At 46.7% G+C, this 20,522-nt stretch overlaps 2 protein-coding genes across 4 annotated transcripts in view; one reads left to right on the forward strand and one right to left on the reverse strand.

The window, feature by feature from the left end:
* PPP2R5D (protein phosphatase 2 regulatory subunit B'delta) overlaps positions 1 to 13,599 on the forward strand; it is a 103,015-nt gene extending 89,416 nt beyond the window's left edge. For all 3 annotated transcript variants that reach the window (XM_019526922.1, XM_019526924.1, XM_019526923.1), the window contains 3 exons: positions 10,380 to 10,452; positions 11,034 to 11,150; positions 11,812 to 13,599. In XM_019526922.1, the coding sequence (XP_019382467.1) occupies positions 10,380 to 10,452; positions 11,034 to 11,150; positions 11,812 to 11,949 (328 nt within the window). In that variant the 3' untranslated portion in view covers positions 11,950 to 13,599. The remainder of the gene's footprint in view (positions 1 to 10,379; positions 10,453 to 11,033; positions 11,151 to 11,811) is intronic.
* Positions 13,600 to 15,066: 1,467 nt separating this feature from the next.
* Positions 15,067 to 18,888, reverse strand: MEA1 (male-enhanced antigen 1). The gene is made up of 3 exons (XM_019526925.1): positions 18,473 to 18,888; positions 16,043 to 16,151; positions 15,067 to 15,841 (listed from the first exon to the last, which is right to left on the reverse strand). Exons 1-3 carry the CDS (start codon positions 18,758 to 18,760, stop codon positions 15,678 to 15,680), a joined length of 561 nt encoding a protein of 186 aa, XP_019382470.1. The 5' UTR covers positions 18,761 to 18,888; the 3' UTR covers positions 15,067 to 15,677.
* Between the last annotated feature and the right edge of the window lie 1,634 nt (positions 18,889 to 20,522).

Raw genomic sequence — 20,522 nt, forward strand, 5'->3', positions numbered from 1 at the left:
TTTTTGCTAGTTTATGAGAAGCAGGCAAAAATTAAAGTTGAAAATAAAAGAAACCATCAACATTATAGTAAAACAAAGAAGGTTATTATGTATTCTGGACTTAGTGTCCTCTACAGTGTCAAGCAGATACAGAAAGCACTCATTTTTAGAAGAAGAGCTGAGAAGAAAAGGGGGAAGAAAGCCAAGGCTCACTGAATACAAGTTTTGCTACGTTTGTCTAATCAGTGTAGTTTTCTGAGCTATTACTATCAGCAGTTTCTGCTTCTTCTGATTCTTCATTTTTATCGTCTTCATGGTCTTCTGAAAACTGAAGGTTTGCCCAGATTTGAGACAAGCTTCTCTACTCTTTCACATGTTAGTTTATTTCTTGATTTGGTGTGACCATTTCCAAACATAGACAAGGTTTTTTCACATGCTGCAGAAGATGGAGGACTCTGAAGCAGGTGAGGAGCAAGAGCAGTCAGAGGATGTGTTGTGTGAAAGTCTTGCCACCCCGTTGCAGGAGGGATATGCTTGGGGTCAGCCCAGGGATATGTGTGGCAGAGTCCCAGACTGCATTTCTGGGCCAAATACCTGAAGATGTTCAGTATTCTGCAACATTTGAAAATGCCTTTCCAATATCAAGTCCTAAGTGTGTTGCTTGTTTTGTAATCCAGTCAAATGCAGTAGCAGTGCTATCATTCATCACTGACATTTCTGCCTTTGAAACTTGGATCCAGGAAATTTGCAGCAGCATGAATTGACTGGCGACAAAATTCTTCCCGTCTGTTAATAAAGGCTTTCACTTCTCTTTCTTCTGTATTTGTAAGTGGAGATGCACTTAAAATCAGTTGTTCTTGAGAATCTGTCTGAGCCATTTGGTAAGGAACGTCTGAAGAAAGTGTACTGTCTCATTCAGATGCAGTGATTGCTGAAGAAACTGGCTTTAGAATCTTCAGGGAGTTCTGCAGCTGAACCCTGAAGACATCCTCATCAAGTACAGTGTTCCTTACACTTCTGGGTACTTTTAAGATCCTCAGTTATTACTGTTTCTTGAGGAGCTTCTTTGTTTTTTAGTAAGCTTTCAAATGAGATCACCACTCCACCTCATCTAGTTTTACTACAGAGTTTGAGTGTCACTGTTTTATTCTTTGCATTCTTTTCTTCCTGGTTCTTCTTAAAGACTGCAGCAACAATATGAGTAGCTTTTTACATGCTTGATAACTTCTTTTGCTCTTCTATAGATCTTTTGCAGCGTCCAACTTCATGATGTCATTAAGAAGCAAGTTTAGCCCATGGGATGCACATCCTGTTGCAGTAATATGTGGGTATTTATCCATTATGATCTCCCCTACTGCTTTCATGTTACTTGCATTGTCAGTCAGCAAAGCAAATACTTTACCATTCCCAATATTCTGTAGGACTTCACAAATTTAGTACTGATATACTCTGCACTATGCCTGTTCTCTCCTGTTTCAGTGCTTCTGTAAAAAAAACAAAAAACAAACAAACAAAAAAAAACTGGTTGAGTTGTTATCACGAAGTTTATGATTCCTTCTCTCCACACATTTGTCCATCTCTGTGTACTGCAAGACTGCAGATAGCACTACACATTCATATTCTGACTAAAAGAAGGTTGCTCAAAGAATGTCTGCTAAGCAAACTGTATGATGGTCTTAGTAATTTAAAAGCTTCCTGACAGGATGTATTTTCAGTTATTGACAATGGCATCCCAGAAGAATATATTGCTTTTGCAAGAGCTTGGTCAATTTTTTCCTGATCTTCAGGTGTCATCTTGTCTACAAATGAAGCTATTGAGAATCTTTTGTATACAGTTGGTTGCAGTGTTTGGTTACTTGAAGATGCTGATTGGCCAAACCTATGTGATGCTGATGTTTATAGCAGCAGCAGCAGTAGGAGGACTTCTGGATCGAGAACATTGGAAAGAGCTACTTGCATTTTCATCATCATGATCTGCCTCCTCCTCACTCACACCCATGAAGGATTTGTTAATGTCTGCAGGATACTTCTTACGTACAAGGATATGTTTGGTCATCCTAGTACCATTTGGAAATGCATATTTAATTTGACAGTATTTGCAAATCACACTTTTTTTTCTCAGAATAACTTGCAGTGTGGAAATGCTTCCATATGCTAGAAGTTGGTTGCACCATTCTGCTGAATAAGAAAAAAGAAAAATGTAATCTAATGGCTAGCTTGCATATATAAACACTAAGCTACAGCATGTACTAATTTAGTAATGGATGGAGGAGAGACCTTCTTAGAGTTAGCTGTGAACAACTTCCCTGCCCTGCAGGCCTCACCTTACTGCTAAGGTTGAGTCGTTTGTCACAAAACATCAGACTAGTAGGAATTCAATTATGAATTACATAGGTTATGAAAATATACTAATGCAGCTAAAATATAGTTTAATATACTGAATTCAGAAAAATTTAAACTCTTACCTTCAATAAAGAAGTATATTTTCTTTTAGCTCCTTTGTGCTGCTTTTGTACTTCTGTGGATCTCAAGGTCACAGGGCCAGGAGGAGGCAGGTTCCTTCCAACTCCAAAACCTTTAGACTTGCTCTGTCACCTCTCCTGAGGCTTTTGAGCAAGTAGGGCAATAAACTCGTTTCTAATCTCCACAGGAATGAATGGATGCTGCTGGCAGTGTCCACTCCCAGTCCTTTGAGGCCTAGTCAGGAGGACAGGAGCAGATCCACCAACCTCTAGATCAAAAGTCAACAATAGAGGAAGTCCACAAGCAAAGAAGGCACTGAATCCTTCTTCCTTCTCTTGTGAAAACGGCAGTGCCCCCTGGGGGCAGAAATGCATCTTGCTTTTGCATTTGAGAGTTGTACTGCACTGCTTGTCCTCGATGTATGGGAATTGTAATGATCTGATACTGTAGATAGTCTTACATAAAAGTCTTCTGAGAGTTATACTGTGCTGCTTGTCCTCGATGAACAGGAATTATAATGATCTGATACTGTAGATAGTCTTCCTATTACATAGTTATTAGAAAACATTTTGGAGGAGTAAAGGGTAGCAATGTATGATCACCTTGTCTTCAATATTTTATTCATCATTCTAAAAGAAAATATTCATATGAGGTTTGTTTTTTTTAAAAATTTTTCCACAATTTCAGTTTTTCAGGGAAAAAACAAAAATGTTCTTGGAAAAAAAACCTGAAAAAAACATTTTTTTCATAGATTCATAGATTGTTAGGGGCTGGAAGGGACCTTGTAGATCATCGGCTCCAGGCCTCCTGCACTAGGCAGGAAAAGACAACTGGGGTTGTCCACACTCCCCCATAAGTTGGTGTCATCCTCAAACTTGGCCAGCAAGCTTTTCACCCCCACATCCAAATCATTGATAAAGATGTTGAAAAGCACTGGTCCAAGCATGGACCCGTGAGGAACACCACTGGCCACTTTTTGCCAGGATGACACAGATCCGTTCATGAGACCTCTCTGGATCCTACCATGAAGCCAGTTTTCCACCCACTGAACTGTTGAGAAGTTAAGCCCACAATCTTCCAATTTTTCCACAAGGATATGGTGGGTTACTACATCAAAAGCCTTTTGGAAGTCTAGATATATGATGTTGACCTCTCCTATGTCCAGGTGGCAAGAGACCTGTTTGTAGAAGGACATGAGATTGGTAAAACAAGACCTACCCACAATGAAGCCATGCTGGCTGTTGTTCAGAATCTTACCCTCAATGAGCATATCGCACATAGATTATTTAATGAGTTGTTCCAGGATTTTCCCTGGGATGGAGTTTAGGCTGATTGGCCTATAGTTGCCCAGGTCTTCCCTCTTCCCCTTCTTGAAGATGGGCACAGTGTTGGCCCTCTTCCAATCCTAAGGGATCTCCCCTGTGTGCCATGATTTCTGAAATACATTTGCCAGGGGTTTTGCAATGACCTCAGCCAGCTCCTTCAGTATTCTCAGGTGAAGTCCATCTGGTCCTGCTTTTCTAGTTGGTTTTGCACCAGCTCAGCAACCACAGCGGGAAGGCAATCATTCTCACCATGCCCCCTGCAATCTGTATCTTGCTTGTCTTTCCCCTTGGTTTGCTGAAATACCAAAGCAAAGTGGTCATTCAGGAGTTCATTTTTTTCCTGAGTGTCCATTACCAGCTGTCCCAAGGTGTTAAGCAGGGGTCCCACACTTCCGTTTTCCTTCTGCTCCCTACATATTTAAAGGAGAATTTCTTGTTGTCCTTGACTCCCTTGGCTAACTTAAACTCAGTCTCTGCCTTAGCTTTCCTAATCATTTCCCTACAAGTGTGGACCACAGTCCTTGAGGACTGTCCCTAGATTCCACTGTGTGTACACCTTTATTTTTTTCTTTTTCAAGAGGATTGTGATGTCCCTATTGAGCAAGGGGGGCTTGCCAGCCCTTCTGCTACCTTTCCTCTTCATGGGAACAGTTTTCTTTTGTGCTTTGAGGATCATGTCCTTGAGGAATGGCCACTCTTCGTGCACTCCATTTGCCTTCTGTCCCTGGTTCCACATCATCTCCCCTACTAATGTCCTGAGCTTGTTGAAGTCAGCACTTTTTAAGTCCAAGACTTCAATCCTGCTAGTTGATTTGTCAGCCTTGCAGCGGACAGTGAACCTGATGAGCCTAGGCTACCCTCAGTGTTCAAGCCACACACTAGATCATCTCCTTTCCAAATTTTTTTGTTTTTTTTCCAGGCCTTCACATCTGTAGGTTGGACTAGATGACCTCCTGAGGTCCCTTCTAACCCTAATTTTCTGTGATTCTATGAGAGAGGGCCATGCTTCAGAGTGGGGGATGCTAAAGGTCTGTGCCTACTAGGAACACTCACCATGAGAGGCTGGGATGGACCCCCAAGATTTCCAAGTCTGTGTTCCTTTATTGCTGGGCAATATCTGTGAAATCCTTGAGGCAAAATTGTCACATCTTCTCTAAGGGCAGGAGCTGAGGTGACCAGCTCAGAGGATGAGGACAACTTCTGCTGCCAATTTCTCCATTAGTTCAAGTGCTCTGGTCTCTGCAGATTTCAGTGTTCCAATCCTGCTGGGGACCCCTATGGGGATCAGTAACAGATTACATAATGGCATATCTTTTTATCTATTTTGGGGAGGAAGAAGGGGAATGAAACTTAGGAAATTACAAAAATGACACCTGAAAATTATTAAGTTTACCAAGTCAACTGCTTAGAATTCAGGAAATGCTAGTGTGAAGGTTGCCTGTACCCATGTGTACATGCACTGTGATAGTATTTAGCTGCATGATTGTGGACTGTTTTTGCTACAGGACCCCAGTGTTGTTCAATGTGGGATTGAGGAGAAGAGAACTGGGAAAGAAAAGCTGAGAATTGTTTAGTTAAGAAAGAAGAAGAAATGTAGGAAGTATGCAGACTGTGCATGTACATCGAAGTGCTCCTGTTCATCCTGTCTCCCCACAAAAATGAAAGGACTTGCAATGAATGAAAGCCAGCAGCTGTCAAACTGCTAAAAGGAAATGTGTTTTGCACAAGTTTTCCTTAAGCTGTGAGGCTCACAACCACAAGACATTATTGAGGCAAAAGGCTCAGATTCAGAAGAAGATCAGGCCCTTCCACAGTTGATGACAGTCTGGTACCCCTTTATGACATCACCTTTCAAAACTAATCCCTCTCTCTCCTGCTAGCCATACAGCCAGAGTGCATCTACATCGGATGTTTACTATGTGGTAGCCTAATACACTGTGCAATAGTGTGCCAGTCAGAAATCATGCTAACACACTACTGCACAGTTTTTATTAAGCTAATGCACAGTAAACATCACAGAAAACCATGTGCCAGTGCTACTGCACATTCAGTTAGTACTTCTTTAAGGAAGTACTAAACTAAATGCAGAGTAACTACAGTGTATTAATGAACATGTAAACGTGCCCCCAGAGAAGTTTTTTGGCTAGCGCTTGGCAGTAAAAGGCATGCCCTGTTACTTGAGCCTATGCATCAGGGGTACCAGTATTGCCTGAACTGTTTTATAGTGCCTGATGATCCACCTGGGGCAGTGAAGTGACACATTCTTGGTGGCTAAAGAGCAGTTAGTTACTCCTTATATGGGATTAAGCTGTTCAGCAAATTACTCTTTGAGGCCCCAAGAGAAAAGTTGAAAGGTCAAGCCATGTAGTCTGAATGTGTGTGTACAGCCATGCTCTGGACTGTCTGTGCCTCAGCATCTTAAGCTCTGTTTAGTAGTGGGGATAACAAGCTCAAATGCATGTGTTCACTCTTTACCTTCATGTGAAAGCCTAAGGGCTGCTACTAGGAGCTGAGCCTGTTACTTCCTTCTGTATAGCACTGAAAACAGATCATAGAAAATGAGGGTTGGAAAGGTCCCCCTGCTCAAAGCCGGGCCATCCCTAACTATATCATCCCAGCCAAGGCTTTGTCTGCTCAGGTCTTAAAAACCACTAAGGATGGAGATTCCACAACCTCACTGGATAGCCTGTTGCAGGCTTTACTACCCTCCTAGTGAGAGTTTTTTCCTAATATCTAACCTAAACTTCCCTTGCCAAGTTCAGGTTATCTGCCTTAATTGAAGTCCCAAGAGGTTGCTGTTGTGGTGTGTCAGTGCTCCTGCTGGGCCAAAAAAACCCAGAGGTTCCTGCCTAAAAGGTCTTGCTCCTTGTCAGACTGATCACCACATTTAGAATCAAAAAGGAATTTTACCCAACAGTCAGATTGGTGCAGACTATAGGAGTTTGGGGTTTTTTTGCAGTAAATAGGGTGTAGTTCTCTTGGATCTCTTGCGCGTATCTAATATCTGCTTCCTGCCCCTGCAGTGGCAGGATGTTGACGGTGCCCTTGTCCCCCTGCTTGAACTGGAAAGTTACAGTGTTTTTGATGTGCAAATGAATTATTCACAAATGCATGGTTTAGCTGGGGTTAATTCTGCCTGAGCAGGGGGTTGGACTGTCTGTGGCCTTTTGAGGTCCCTTCGAGCTCTACTTTTCTATGATCTACAGCAGAGGTACAGCCAACAGGGAAAGGGAAGGGTTAACTCCTAACAAAGCTCTTGTTCTCCAGATGCATTACCTCCATGCAGTCCCGCTACCCTTCCCCCTCCCTCCACAATCCCTGTTTGTAGCTGAACATTGGAGTAGAGGAAACTGGAAGGGCGGGCATCTCTCTCCAGTCTAAAGGGGCAGGGAAGGTTGTGGCTCTTACGGGTACTGCCATGTCAGAGGTCTGTGCTCACTGGCTGCCCAGCACATTCCCACAATGTCTCTGGAGTGGCAGTTGTTGAAAGAAGATGAGAACATGTCAGTGACACCTTGTTACATCCAAAACAATAAAAAATACCCTACCTCAGGGCATAAAGTCAGTCTGACTGAGGTTAGGAAGAAACTTCCCCTATGGAGCAGTGTTGCATGTTTGTAGAAATAACATGTATGCCACTCAGCATAGCCTTATGGAAAACCACTGTGGGCAAGCAAAGCTGAATTTGTGCATTGAGACTACAGGTTTAGGTGTTAAGGGTCACCACTAAGATACAATATTATCAGACTTTTGTAATATGTTCGACAGGCATGCACAGCATGCTGGTTAAAAATAAGTGTTTTTTGAAATAAAGAGAACACACCTTGCACTGGTTAAGAACTGGTGAGCTGATAGTTAACATAATCATTAGTGGGCAACGTTCATCAGACAGCAGTGATGGTGAAGGGAGGGACTTTGCAGCCATCAGTACTAGGACTAGTGCTATCATAGGCAGAGGAAGAAAAAATTCCTTGGGGAGCTGAGTCCCTGTCCTCAGGGAGGGAGTGGGACACAGGCAGCTGCGGCTGAATGCAAAGCCCAGTGTTCAGTGGCACCCACCTCCACCCTGCACACAGATCCAAGGGCATGTGCCCCCCAGGCCTCTGCTGGGGCATGTGCAGTGGCAGGAATACCCCCACACCCCTGAATAATCTGCCCAGGCTCTGATTGTCCCACCACCCAGCCCAGCTGGGCCCCACTCATCCCTGCCTCTGTCCCTGTCTGTGCCCTGCTCCCTCCCTCACTGTGGGCGCCTAGATCTGCCCCCACAGCACCTTCCCCTTCACAGAATAAGCTGGTACTTGCCTGCTGTGCTGGGCAGCCAGTGATTCACACACAGGCTGCAATCCTGGCTGTGTGTGCACCCTACCTCACCCCTGCTGCAGCCGCCCAGAGCCTGTGGCCAGGCTGCCTTCCAGCTCTACCCACTGCCCCGTGTTTGGTGGGCTGCCTATGACTGCTATCAACATTTCTTGGCAATAGATATAAAACCACTGCTGAAAAACTGCACATGAACAGAGTGGCAGAGTGATAAATGAGGAGGACAAAGCAGTCATATGGACTGATCAGGATTACTTAGTAACCTGGCCCATTCAAATGTGAGGTCATAGCTAGAGAATGTGTTGTGGAAAGCAGGGGCACTTAAAAAAAGTGTAAGGGTCTTGTGCATTAACAACTGAACTTGAGGTCTCAATGCAAGGCTGTGGCAAAACAGGGCAGTATACTCTGGCAATACAGACAGAGAAGTAGAAGGTTGGAGCATAGAAGTAATATTACTTCTGTATGCAGCATTACACGCCTACACATGCATATTAATGCAGGGTGGGTAATTATTTTGGGCAGAAGGCGAGTTTTGGCAAGCCATTGAGGGCCACATGATAGGCAGCCAGGGGCAGATAAATATTAATTTTCTAAATTTTTTAGGGGCCCTGCAGCCTGAATAGAATGGCCTGGCAGGCTGCATCTGGTCCCTGGGCCGCATTTTGCCCACCCCTATATTAATGTGACACAAACTCTGGTGCTTACCACACCAGAGTTTATTGCTCCTGGGTGGTGCCTTTACATGTGCACTTGGAACCACAGCATGTTGAGCCAGGTTGGAGCAGCCCCAGATGGCAGGGGCCCCAGGGGTCAACCTGCTAGCCTGAGATTGCTTTGACTTGGCTTAAAATGCTGCAGGGGGCTGGCTGGGGTATGAGGATGCTCTGGTACAGGGCTAACCAGCAAGCTTCCCCCATGCTGAAGCACCCTCATGCCTCAGCTAGCCGGATCAGTCTATATATATATGCATTGATGCACACAAAAAAAACCTGCAGCGGGATAGTACTTGTATTTACAAGTACTACCCTGCTGTAGAGTTGTATTAGTTTCCTGCAGCCTAATAGGGCTGCATGTGTAAACATTGAAATGTTTACTGTGGAGCTAATTATGCGGCTCCACAGTAAGTGTCTTGTGTAGATGCACCTGGTGAAATCAACATCAGAGTCCATGCACACAGGTCTGATGATCCCATTTTTTAAAAATTGCAAAATAGCGAGTGTGGAAAGGAGCCCCCAAAATTATTCTGGAGCTGAAGAACATGCCTTCCAGTGGGGAACTGAGAGAACTCAATCTGCTTTGGCTGATCAAGAAGAATTTAGGAATGTAGGACCAGAAGGGAGCTCCCAGATCATCGAGTTCAGTCCCTGCTGTCAGAGGCACCGCATGGTGTAATTCCTTGAATAGCTCATTGAGCTCCTTCGTGCAGCTAATTAGGTTTTTTTGCCCCTTCCCCCTTTCCTCTCCTACTCTTATTGGGAAGCTAATTCAGAACCTCACTGCTCTTGTATTTAGAAAAAAGTACCTAATTCTCAGCCTAAATTTATTCATAGACTATTTACACACACAAAGAAGATGGAGAGGTGATTTGATTGCAGTATGTAACAACTTCCGTAGGATAATAAAATATTACCAGGTAATAAAAAGGTTCTTGGTTTATCAGAGGAAGGCAACAGGAGCCAGTGGCTGGAACCTAGAGTCAGATCATTTCAAATGAGAAATATAGTCCAGAATTTTAGCAGCAAAGGCACAAACTACTGAGGGTCATATCAGTTCCTCCATCTGTTGATGTTTTCCACAACTTCATGACTTGAAGACATGGTTGTAGTCCAACAGAAATCAGTGATCACAATACGGAGATAACCAGGTGAAGTAGAATGTCCTAGGTTATGTAGCATTCAGACTAGATGAGCTGATGGTCCTGTTGAACCTTAAACTTTACAAATGTTTTTTATATTCCCCCCACCCCTTGCACTTCTCAAACCTTGCTCTGGTGTAACAGCTGGTCTTGGGCAGCACGAAAGAGCAGGCCTGGGCCAAAGGGGATCTTGTGCTTGGTTGGTACAGCAGGAGAGACCAGTGCTGGGACTGTTGGGGAATCAGGACAAATAAGTTCAAACTGGTATTAGCACAGGGTTGGCAGGCTTTTCTGCTCCAATTTAAACTCAAGCACCATTCAATCTACTTGCTGCCAGCTGTGCCCCTGGGTAGTGGTCTAGCCAACCCATACAGTTAAGGACTGGCTGACATCTGTTTCTCACTCCTCCCAGTTTAACTTCTTCACTTCCTTTGTAGAGGGAGGTTCAGGATGAAAGAGCGAGTAGAGATGTGGCAGAAGATTGAGGAGCTGGCCAGGCTGAATCCCCAGGTAATGGTGAAAAATCATATGGAATGGACAACAACAAGTATGTTGGAGCTCAGTACCTGCTTCCTTGGCTTCTTTCTGGAGGAAATGCTGGCCAGGCACAGAGCAGTACATGGTCACCTGCATTCCTGTTCCCTTCTGTTGTCATGGACCCCAATTTCCTGAGGATACTGAAGTTATCCCCACTACTTGGCAAGACTCCAGGATGTTGCATTCACCCTCTGATATAAGAGTAGTCATATGGAAAGCCAGGTGTCTTTGTGGTCACAGCATAGTGTTCTGCCCCTGCTTAGACAGAAAACATAGCACTTACGCCACTGCTCTGCCAGCATCCTGGGAGCAGAGGGCAGGCGTCTTCCAGACTGAGGAATACACACAGCCCTGCTGGCTTGCCTGTGTGGGCTATGTACCACGACCTAGTGCTGCATTTCCTAGGCATAGCTTGTATAGAGGGAGGCTGTGCAGTTCTAGTGCTGGTATATGATATTCAGTGGGAATCAGAACCCATTCAGATTTAGGGGTAGAAAATGGGTTCTGGGCATAGTAAGGCTGTATACTGACCCTGACTGCTTGTGTTCCTGCAGTACCCCATGTATTATGCACCTCCACCTTTGCCTCCTGTTTACTGCATGGAGACAGAGACCCCAACTGCAGAGGATATACAGCTACTGAAGAAAACAATGGAGACAGAAGCCGTGCAGGTGACTGAGTTCAATTTCTTGGCATGTTTTCTCAAAAGAGGTCACACCACAGTAGATGGGTGTGTTTAGAACATAGAAACTGCCAAACTGGGTCAGACACAGGTCTGCGTAATCCAGTATCCAGCACGGCTACTTCACATGAAACTGAGAGACCCCCACCACCCATCCTAATCCCAAGTCTTAGAGACTGGCCTAAACCCTGAAACAGAAGGGTTTATCTCCCTTCCAGAAATTAATGTTAGCTGTTAGAGTTCTGGATAGCTTTGCTACCCAAAACAGGAGTCTTGCCAAGACTTTCCAAGGCTTTTTTACTAAGACCATGTGTGAGACTAGGGAGAGCATACCATGTCTACAGCTAGACATGGGGCTGGAGGGGAACAAGGGCGGAATCTCACTCTGGCAAGCAGGGTCTCCATGAGCATAGGCAGCTCTGAGTAGGATTAGTATTACTGATCATGTTTCTCTCTCCTTGGAAGGGGACTGACCAGGTAAGGACTGGGGCACCTGGGTTGGAGCCACTTTTCAGGGCTGGGAAAAGGAGAGGACCTTGGGTCACATGACCCTTTCCCTCTTCACTCATGTTCCTGCAGAATGAAGGGGCCAGCCAGCCCCCTTCCACCCCCCCTGAACTGGTCACTGACACTCTTCGGTTTGTCTGTAGATGCTGAAAGACATAAAGAAGGAGAAAGTTTTGCTGCATCGGAAATCTGAGCTTCCTCAGGATGTCTATACTATAAAAGCCCTGGAGGCCCACAAGAGAGCAGAAGAATTCCTCACCTCAAGTCAGGAGGCGCTCTGACGGGCTAGGGAACTGCCCTGGGAGGCCTGGCCCCCTGGGAGGCCTGGCCCCCTTTGCTCCCCCCAGGGGTTACACAAAAATGCACTTGGTTCTAATGTATAACTAGGGAATGAACATGGTGAGCTGTGCCTGTCCTCCACCCCATTCTCATCCTTTCAGGGTAGATTTGGTTTTACGTTGTACCTTGTATCTCATCACTTTGTCACATCCTTCTGCTTTTTCCTCTAAGGCTGTTTTTTGTGTGCACGTGCAAAGGGAGTTCACCCGGTCCATGTCTATATCATTCCAGGCAGGAATAATATAATTTCCTGCTGCTTACTGAACCAAACCACAGCCTGGGACCAAAGCCTCTTGAATTCTATGTCTGGACTGAATTTTCCAGCCATAAAATACAATGTGGTTCTTCCCTGTCCATGTATTACCCTCCATGCACAGCCCTGTACAGCAGAGAGCCCCAGAACTGAAAGACAGCAGATGCTCAAGTTGTTTGGATCTTGTCCTTCATCTGGACAGGATAATTCAAGAAGTGGGTTCTCAAAGGCTGCCTCCAGTCATATTCTAGATGTCCCATTTTAGAAGTGGATTTTCACCTCTGCCCTTGGGCAATGATTCCTCAAGTTCAGTTGTCTCATGTAGCAGAAGCCTTGCTTGGTCTTCCTTAATGGAGTCCCTCCATTCTGTTCTCCTTTCTGGGATGTGAGGCTAATTCTTTCCTGGATGAAGTACTTTGTAATCTCTAGATGAAAGCATTATGTAGGCACAAATGCTACTAAATGTAGGGATAGGTTCCTCCTATCCCTAAAACAATCAGTCTCACCCTCTTTCCTGTAGAAAGTTCCCTGTAAGATGCATGTCATCCAGGCTATTCTAAGGAGCAATTCCATCCATTCCTTCAGCCTTTTTGTTTTTCTCCTCAGTTTCTGAAAGCTTGTCAATACCACTGAGGAAATGAGGGGCCCCAAACTTAATGTGCTATTCCCAGGCAGTCACCAAAGGGTGAATATTACTTCTCTGCTGAATCAACTCAGAAGTGGAACTGATCTCCTTTGTTGACATATTGCATCTGCACCCTACCTGTATGCAGGCCAAGGTGTCCAGGAAGCTTGTGCCGATTGCTGTAACTCACTGCAAGTCAAGTGACAGGCATGTGTTATGGGCCCAGGGTGAACTTGTGAGTATTCAGTTGTCTCTGTGCTTTGGGGTCATAGACATAATTATTAGGAATCAATTGCTTCTGCAGGTGCTATAAGGAGGGTTCATCTTGCCCTATCTATACAAGCTTAGTTAGCTATCTCAGCTGAACTCTATTGTGGCATCCATGGCGGTCTGGGACCCTTGCTAGTTCTTACGTAGTGCATCAAGGACCAGCTTTTATAAGTAGGACTGCCAGTAGCCCAGGGCCTTCATCCTGGCTAGTGGTTAGTATGCTACAGTGTTTGGGCAGTTCTCTTGAGCGTTGTGCTCCAGATGTCCCCCTTGCCTGGAAAAGCTATTTTTTATGGGCAGGGTAAATTCACTGTTCTCCATTACTTATTTTTAAATAAAATGCTGGCCTTGCTTCTTTCTTATAACATAGCTCCTGAATGGGTCAGCAGCAGCACTGTTGCTACTGGTCTAAGAGTTGCCTTCCAGAATCATGGAAAAAAAAAATCACAGAAGGAAAAATCCTTGTGGATCATGTCCTCTGCTGGCATATTCCACTCTCCAGCTTTACTTCCTTAGTGACAGGTGCTCCCATGAGAGCTTTCTCCCTAAACACATACCTTTTGCTGCTCACATTCAACCCATCTTTTCCCTTCATTAATCCCCCACCCGGACTCTTAATCCTATCCTGCACAACTCATGTTAAAGTTCTTCTTCCTTGTTTAAACCCTTCACACATACACTATTAACCCTCTGACTATAGTCAGCTCTTTCCTCCCAAGTCAGTCATTCCTTCCACTCCAGCTCATTCTTTTCCTTTGAATTCCCTTTGTCATTGCCAGACTTGCCTTTGTTGGCCAGAGAATGGAAAGTGACACCCTAATTAAGGAAGTTCTCTAATTTTCTAAAGATTCTCAGTACAAATAGAACAGCACCACCCATCTGCTTTATCCTGTGGGCTAAATCATCTAGTGACCCATGAATTACATGCTGGAGAAGTTTCTACCTTCAGCATGAATAAGAGTTCACAACCAGTTGTAAAATATGTGCCCTGTGCCTGGCATGGTGTTTGGCATATGGCTGCTCATAACAGTGTGGCTTTCACTTTGCTACAAAGAAAGTGGTGGGGAAGGGGTGCAGAGGAGTTACTAAATCCCAACAATCCTCTCCTCCCCCTCCCCTCTTGCAACTTACAAAAGGAACCTACAACCAGGGAGGAACTAATATGCCTGGTGGGCCTTGGTGTGGTATCACTATATTGACAAGAGCACTTGCACAAGCTATCTGTCAACTCATCTCTGCTATGCTATGGAAGGTGCCACTAGCTGCCCTGACTGAGAAGCTGGGAGTGCAAGTTGGAGGCCTGGGCCCACAGCAGGGAAGCACTTTGACTATGGAAGAGATGGAGTTGGCAGTTGCTGCATTCCAGGCTAGCTTTGGTGTCTGGCTGGACTCTAGTTCATGCTAGATTCATTGGGGGAAAGACAGGGAAAAATAAGTTACCCCACCCTATTTGTAAAGAGTAGAGCACCACTACCTTTTCCATTTGAGTTTTGTACTGCAGCTGTCTGGCTTATCTCCACTTACTCCTCTAAATCTTGTTTTGGGTCAGGGAGTCTTTTATGCTTAGCACTATCACATGACATTTAGTTTGCCTATTCATTTCACTGTCTGGGAAAGCTGAGTGGTGGGGGTGGTGTGAGAGAGGTTTAAATGCATTTGACACCTCTATAGAACTGTTGTGACACATGCAGCTCTTGGGCATTGTCTGCCACACCACAGCTTGTTTTTGTACATTTGTTCCCTACCATTAGCACCGACTTCTCCCCATGCCCTCCCCACCTCTCAGCCACATGGACAGAGTTGGAGCTGCCTCTTCCACTTATCACATAGCTCTCTCCTCAGGTGGGCAAAGCAAAACTAAACAATGCATTTACCCCCTGGACACAAGTATTAAGCTGCTTACAGTTCATATGTACATATGGTGTACTTTATTTTCAGTAGAGCATTACATAGTATGAAAGTGTTGAATTTTGTACAGATGTCCCTGTATGTACAGAACTAAATAAAAATGGATCTCTTGAAAAGACAAACACACTAGACTCCAGGGCATGTGACATGGCACTGTACAGATGTCTGTCCTCTGCGGAGATAGGGTCAGCACATACATGGCTGAGAAAAAAACAACTACTTTTCCCCCCTCCACAAAGGAGGATCATAGAGGATCTAGTATGAGTCCAGCATTCCTCACTGGCTGACCTGGCTAGAGCCTGTGGACTGGGGAAAGCAGAGCCAGAGCACTACTACAGAGCCAACGCAAGGACACCACAAGAACCAACAGAGTCACCCAGAAGCTGAAGAGGGGAAGAAGGAAAGCAATGGGTTTAGTGTTAAACAGTCCAAAGAGAGATTAGCACTCTTGTGCTTGTGGGCAACTAACCCATGTTGTTGACCAGTTTAGAGAATAAGAAGAGGCTGTCATCTGCCTCCCACACTTAACTGGATGTGGAAGTGGGGAGATAGGTAGCACTATTTACTCAGCACTGTGGGCTTTCCAGCCAGGCTTCTGGCACTGGCTCTGCACTTCACTTCCATTCAGGCACAGAGATGCTACGATTCTGTCTGGCTTGCAGGGTGCGCTGTACCATGTCCTTCCACTGCTCATCTGAGATTTCACTGGCCCACGCTGGGATTCCCAAACTAGGGAGTTTCACACTGGCCATTGTTCTTTTCACCAATTCCACATGTTCTAAAACCAAACAGAGTCACAGCATGAAACTAGCCATCCCACTAGTGAGTAGCATGCAACCTCAAAGCCTTCATACAGAAGGTAGTGCGAGCTCAGCTCTATTTTGATATACCACCCACAAGGAGGGAGCTGCTTTTCTCCAGCCCCCTCAAAAGCTTGGTTCCAGTGTGGAATGAAGGGGGAAAAATGAGGTTCTGTTACCTGGATCCATAGGTATGGAGCTCTGATTGCCCTGAGCTCCAGCTCCTGCCACTGCCTCCTCCTCATCCTCGCTATCCACTGGAGGATCTGGCAGGTGCAGCCTCATCATCTGCAGCACACAAAATCTTTGTAAGTTTCAGAGACCAGGATAGAAACAAAGATTCCCTTCTGCATTGTCCCCTAGCATCTCTTCCTGCCCTCACCCCTTTGGCATTCTCACTATGGCACATCTCAGGCACCAAGCTCCTCAGTGCACTCTCCTGAAACACCTCCCTGCCTCAGTACACTTCCCAATACTTCCAATCCCAGAATTAAACAACAGAAAAACACCACCTCATGGCTCAAAACTCACAGATTGTAGGTTTTTCTTTTCTTAAAAGTCATGATTTGCAGCTCTTTCAGCTTGGTTCTTTCTCCACCTCCCCTTGCATGTTGCTGTCACCACTATTAGCTCTCAGGATGATAGTGCAATTAACTACTGTTGCAGCCCCTGCCACTAGAGAGCCCAATGCAAGCATGTCTGTTTATACCAGAAGTGGTACAAACATACAAGAAGAGACAGGCCCTGCTCTAAAGAGCATATAGTCTAATGGAGAGCATCACGTCGCATTTGTGACATGAAATCCAGAACTATGTCATCTTATTTAGAGGCCAAAACTAAATATTTATCACATAGGAAAATTTTAACGCTTCCCCGGCTCAGCAGGGGTTAAAGCTGGTGAAAAGGTGTAAGCAGACATCACCTTTGAATAATTTCAAGTGACTTTCAAGTACTCCAAAAATCTCTTGGAATGAGGAACTACTTAGGAGAGCATTACTTCTTGTATACTGCATACTTTGTCATCTTTATGCTGATGTAGCAGGGGACTGGAGGAACCACAGTGCTCCACTCCCCATACTGCAAATCACCACAGTCCCCTTGCTGGAGAAGGTGTTGCTTGCGTGCAGCCAAGGAGCTATTTTGAAGCACTCCAACAGGGATGAGATGCCTGTTCAGCAGCTGAAATGCTAAGTTTCTGAAACATTTTCAAGCCTTTAATATTTTAAAAAGTGTAGCATCTGTCTCACCCAAAGGGCCTACAAGTCATTAGCTGCATCTTAAAGCATTCAACCCCTGCAAGCAAGTGTTATACCTTTATGGATGAGAATTCTCTCCTAGGAGTACTGGTTTAGTCCAGTGGTGTCCAACTCCTCTGACTCCCTACTCTGGTACACTGGCCCAATTTGGCACTCAGAGCCACATCATCATCTAGACCCATAGGGAGCTCTTCAGGTCAGAAGTCTGGCAGCAGGACAGGCAATGGCAGCAATGCATTGATGCTTCCACCACTACCCTACCACCAAGGGTCTAGACCCATGGGGAGCCCTGCAGGCTGGATGACACAGCTCTAGGCCAGAGCTTGGTCAGCCCTGGCTTAGCAAGCTTCAAAAGGATCAGAAGTTGACAAGGATCTGCCCACTCTGCTCATCACGTCAGTCACCTGCACCTCAAGTCTAATCTTGCTTTTGTAGAGAAAGCTACAGTTAATACTCCACTGTTGCATTTTTGGTTAACACAAGATTCAAGTTATTTGTATCATGGAGTCATTTCAACAGTCAATCCAGTGTCCTAATGCTATTTTCCTTTGCCCCCTCCTCTCTTCATCACAAAACATTAGTAGGGCTTGAACCCAGAGTCTTCCTAGTCCAGTCCAACCAGCAATGCATGCTCACTTGTTGTTTACAGAGCAGTCTTTCCAGAGGAACCAATCCAGGAACTGTCTGCAGTCTATTGGCTACACTTTCTGAAACACTGCCTCTGGGTCCCTTCTCCCCTTTGGATCATCTCCAGGAGCTGGTGCCTGGCTGCATATATTCTGAAGCAGGAGCCTCTACCTCTTGAGAGGAGGAAGAGGCTCTCAGCACAGAATTGCTAGCACAACCCTACAGTTTAGATAGTGTCTGGCTGCTAAAAGCAACAGAACACATGTTTTCTTAACACAGGCTACAGAACAGTCTGGTTTCCATCACTCTCTCTGAACAGCTGCAGGGGGCAAAGCAAGCAACAGAGCTAAGTTGTGAAGAAATTGCATTTGTTCCTGGCTGCACCAGAAACAAGTGCTGCAGAAACTCATGTTATCTGTGAAAAGAATGACACAAGTCTGCAAATACAGTGTGCTGAGGCCTGGGCTACACGGGTCAAGTTATGTGATTCAGGAAGTGTTCCCAAGGAGCAGTGGGAGGGCTCAGACCCTGCTGCAGCCGTCGGGGACACCTTTCCGAGGCATGCAAGCCTCACGTGGAGGCACTGGTTTCTCCGATTTTTGCTTCCTCCCAACACCTTTCACATCGTCATCATTGTCGCCTGTGGCAGCTGAAGTCCCATCCCATCAGATAAGTGCCCCTCCCTTGGATGCACCTGCACCCCCGCCCCTGACGGCTCCGCGCTACCTGCAGCCGCTCCTGGATGCCGGGGGTTGGCTCCGTGCTGCCCGTCGCCTCCTCAACGGCGGGCGGGCTCTGCTCCCAGGGTCCCTGCTCCGGATCCTGGTTCAGAGGCTGGTACAAGTAGCCACCGCTCTCTTCCTCCTCCTCCTCCTCCTCCGGCTCCTCGCCGCTCCAGTCCCCGACGGGGTCCGGGACCCCCTCGGGGGCCTCCTGCGGCCCTGCGTCCTCGTGCTGGTTCGGGCAGACGCGCTCCGGCCCCATTCCCTGAGCAAGCCCCAGCGCCACGTCCATGCGCCAGCGCACGGGCCGGGGGGAAGGGGGAGGGGTGGGGGGCACCGCGTTACAACCTGCAGCCCCCGCCCGCGAGGAAAGGAAGAGAACGCCCACCTGCCGCGAGTCCTTCCCGGACCTGGAAAAAACTTCCTGTTCTGTGCCGGAAGCGGAAGTGCATCATCATCCCATGTGGGTAGCGTCACAGAGGGGGGCTCTGGGTCTTGTAGTCGCGCGCCCGAGCCGGCGGGTGGGCCAGGTGTCAGAGCTCACGTCCGCGCCGCGGCTGCCTACAGGGGTGAGTGGCCGTCTGCGGAACAGGAAGACGGTCTTCTTTACGGTGCGAAAAACAGGTGTATTTCTGTGTCATCATAACACTGGGGCGAGGCCCATCTGAGCTACCAGCCGCCCTCAGTGGCCAGGAGGGGGCCACTAAAAGTGTGGTAGTGGATTTCTTGGGACAGCAGGTGGTGACCAAAGGAAAAGGAGTGCAGGGTGTAGATTCATAACCAGGGTGTCACAAGAGGACACAAAGCAGAGCTCTTGGCTGTGAGAGAGTGGATGCTGGGCTAGGCCAACCTGTGGTACAGGAGTGTAACTAAGGCTGGGATTAGAAGTCACAATTAAACTTTGGTGAGGGCACTTCTAAGGTGCAGGGTGACCAGGGCAGCAACCCCAGGCCCCAGTTTGGGACGGTGAGGGAATTGGAAAAATAGCAGCTGGTGCTGCAGCCACACAGTTGCACCACAGGCAGCTGGGAGTCACTACTGCTCCCATGCATCCTTGCTGCTCCAGGTGCCCTGTTCACGCGCCTGTTGCAGTCTGCATCCCTGTGGCTCCGCTTGTGCCACAAATGGCCCTCAGAAGCCAGTGTCTAGGTTACGCCCATGCGGCAGAAGGCTTAGAGCGCTGGTGTAGTTGTTGCTGGTCCAGGAAACATACAAGAGGTAAGGGTTTTGGTGGTATGTTTTATGGAACCAGCTCTATAACCAGACAACCTTTTTGGCTTCAAAGAAAGGCGTTTCATGGCCAAAACTTTTCCAGTGTCTCTCAATATACAGTTGGCCCAATACAAGATAACACAAAAAGCCCCTTGCCTTAAGCCTGTATGGTTTGCTTGTCCATGTGTGTAGGTGCACATGGATGCACATATTCGTTCAACCTTGCCTTGCTCGCTTTACTGGGATGTAGTTACTTGCACAGTAATCCTGACTGATTACAAGACTACAGGAAGTGCTGCTCCAACATCCAGAGACCGCCCTCGACCAGAGTTCCTTTAGTCCCTTCTTCCAAGGGCTTCTCTTGGCCTTTTTGAAGGGGTCCTTTGATGCTTCTCAGTCGGTCTGGGGCTTTCTTGCCTTTTGGTTTCTGTCTCCCCTCCCCTCTTCCCAGGACAAAGCCAGAGGGAGAAGTCTGAGTTCCCGAGTAGCCCTGCTTTGCTGACAACAATGCAGCCTTGCTTGGGCCTGCAAAGAGTCTTGGGGCCCCGAGTGCCACAGGGCAATTGTCCCTGGCTGGGATGAGCCCCACGATGTTGTGCGTAGGGGCTAATGGCCTCCTGCTGCAGCACTGCTTTGTTGCCTCTCTCCTGAATTTGCCCCCCTCTCCGCCTCCAAACGTCACCAGCCGAGAGACTTCCCGCCTGCTTGGGGAGGAGCTCTTTCGCGGCCTCCCGGGGCTGGGTGAGTTTTCTACTCTCTCGCTCTGGAGGGAGCTGGCAGGGATGGGCACGGCCCGGAGCGGTGGGCTGCGCCCAGCGGTGCGTCCCCCGCCGCCTGGCTGC

Source organism: Gavialis gangeticus, unplaced genomic scaffold (assembly GCF_001723915.1).
Source record: "Gavialis gangeticus isolate Ggan-Ray unplaced genomic scaffold, GavGan_comp1, whole genome shotgun sequence".
NCBI lineage: Eukaryota > Metazoa > Chordata > Crocodylia > Gavialidae > Gavialis > Gavialis gangeticus.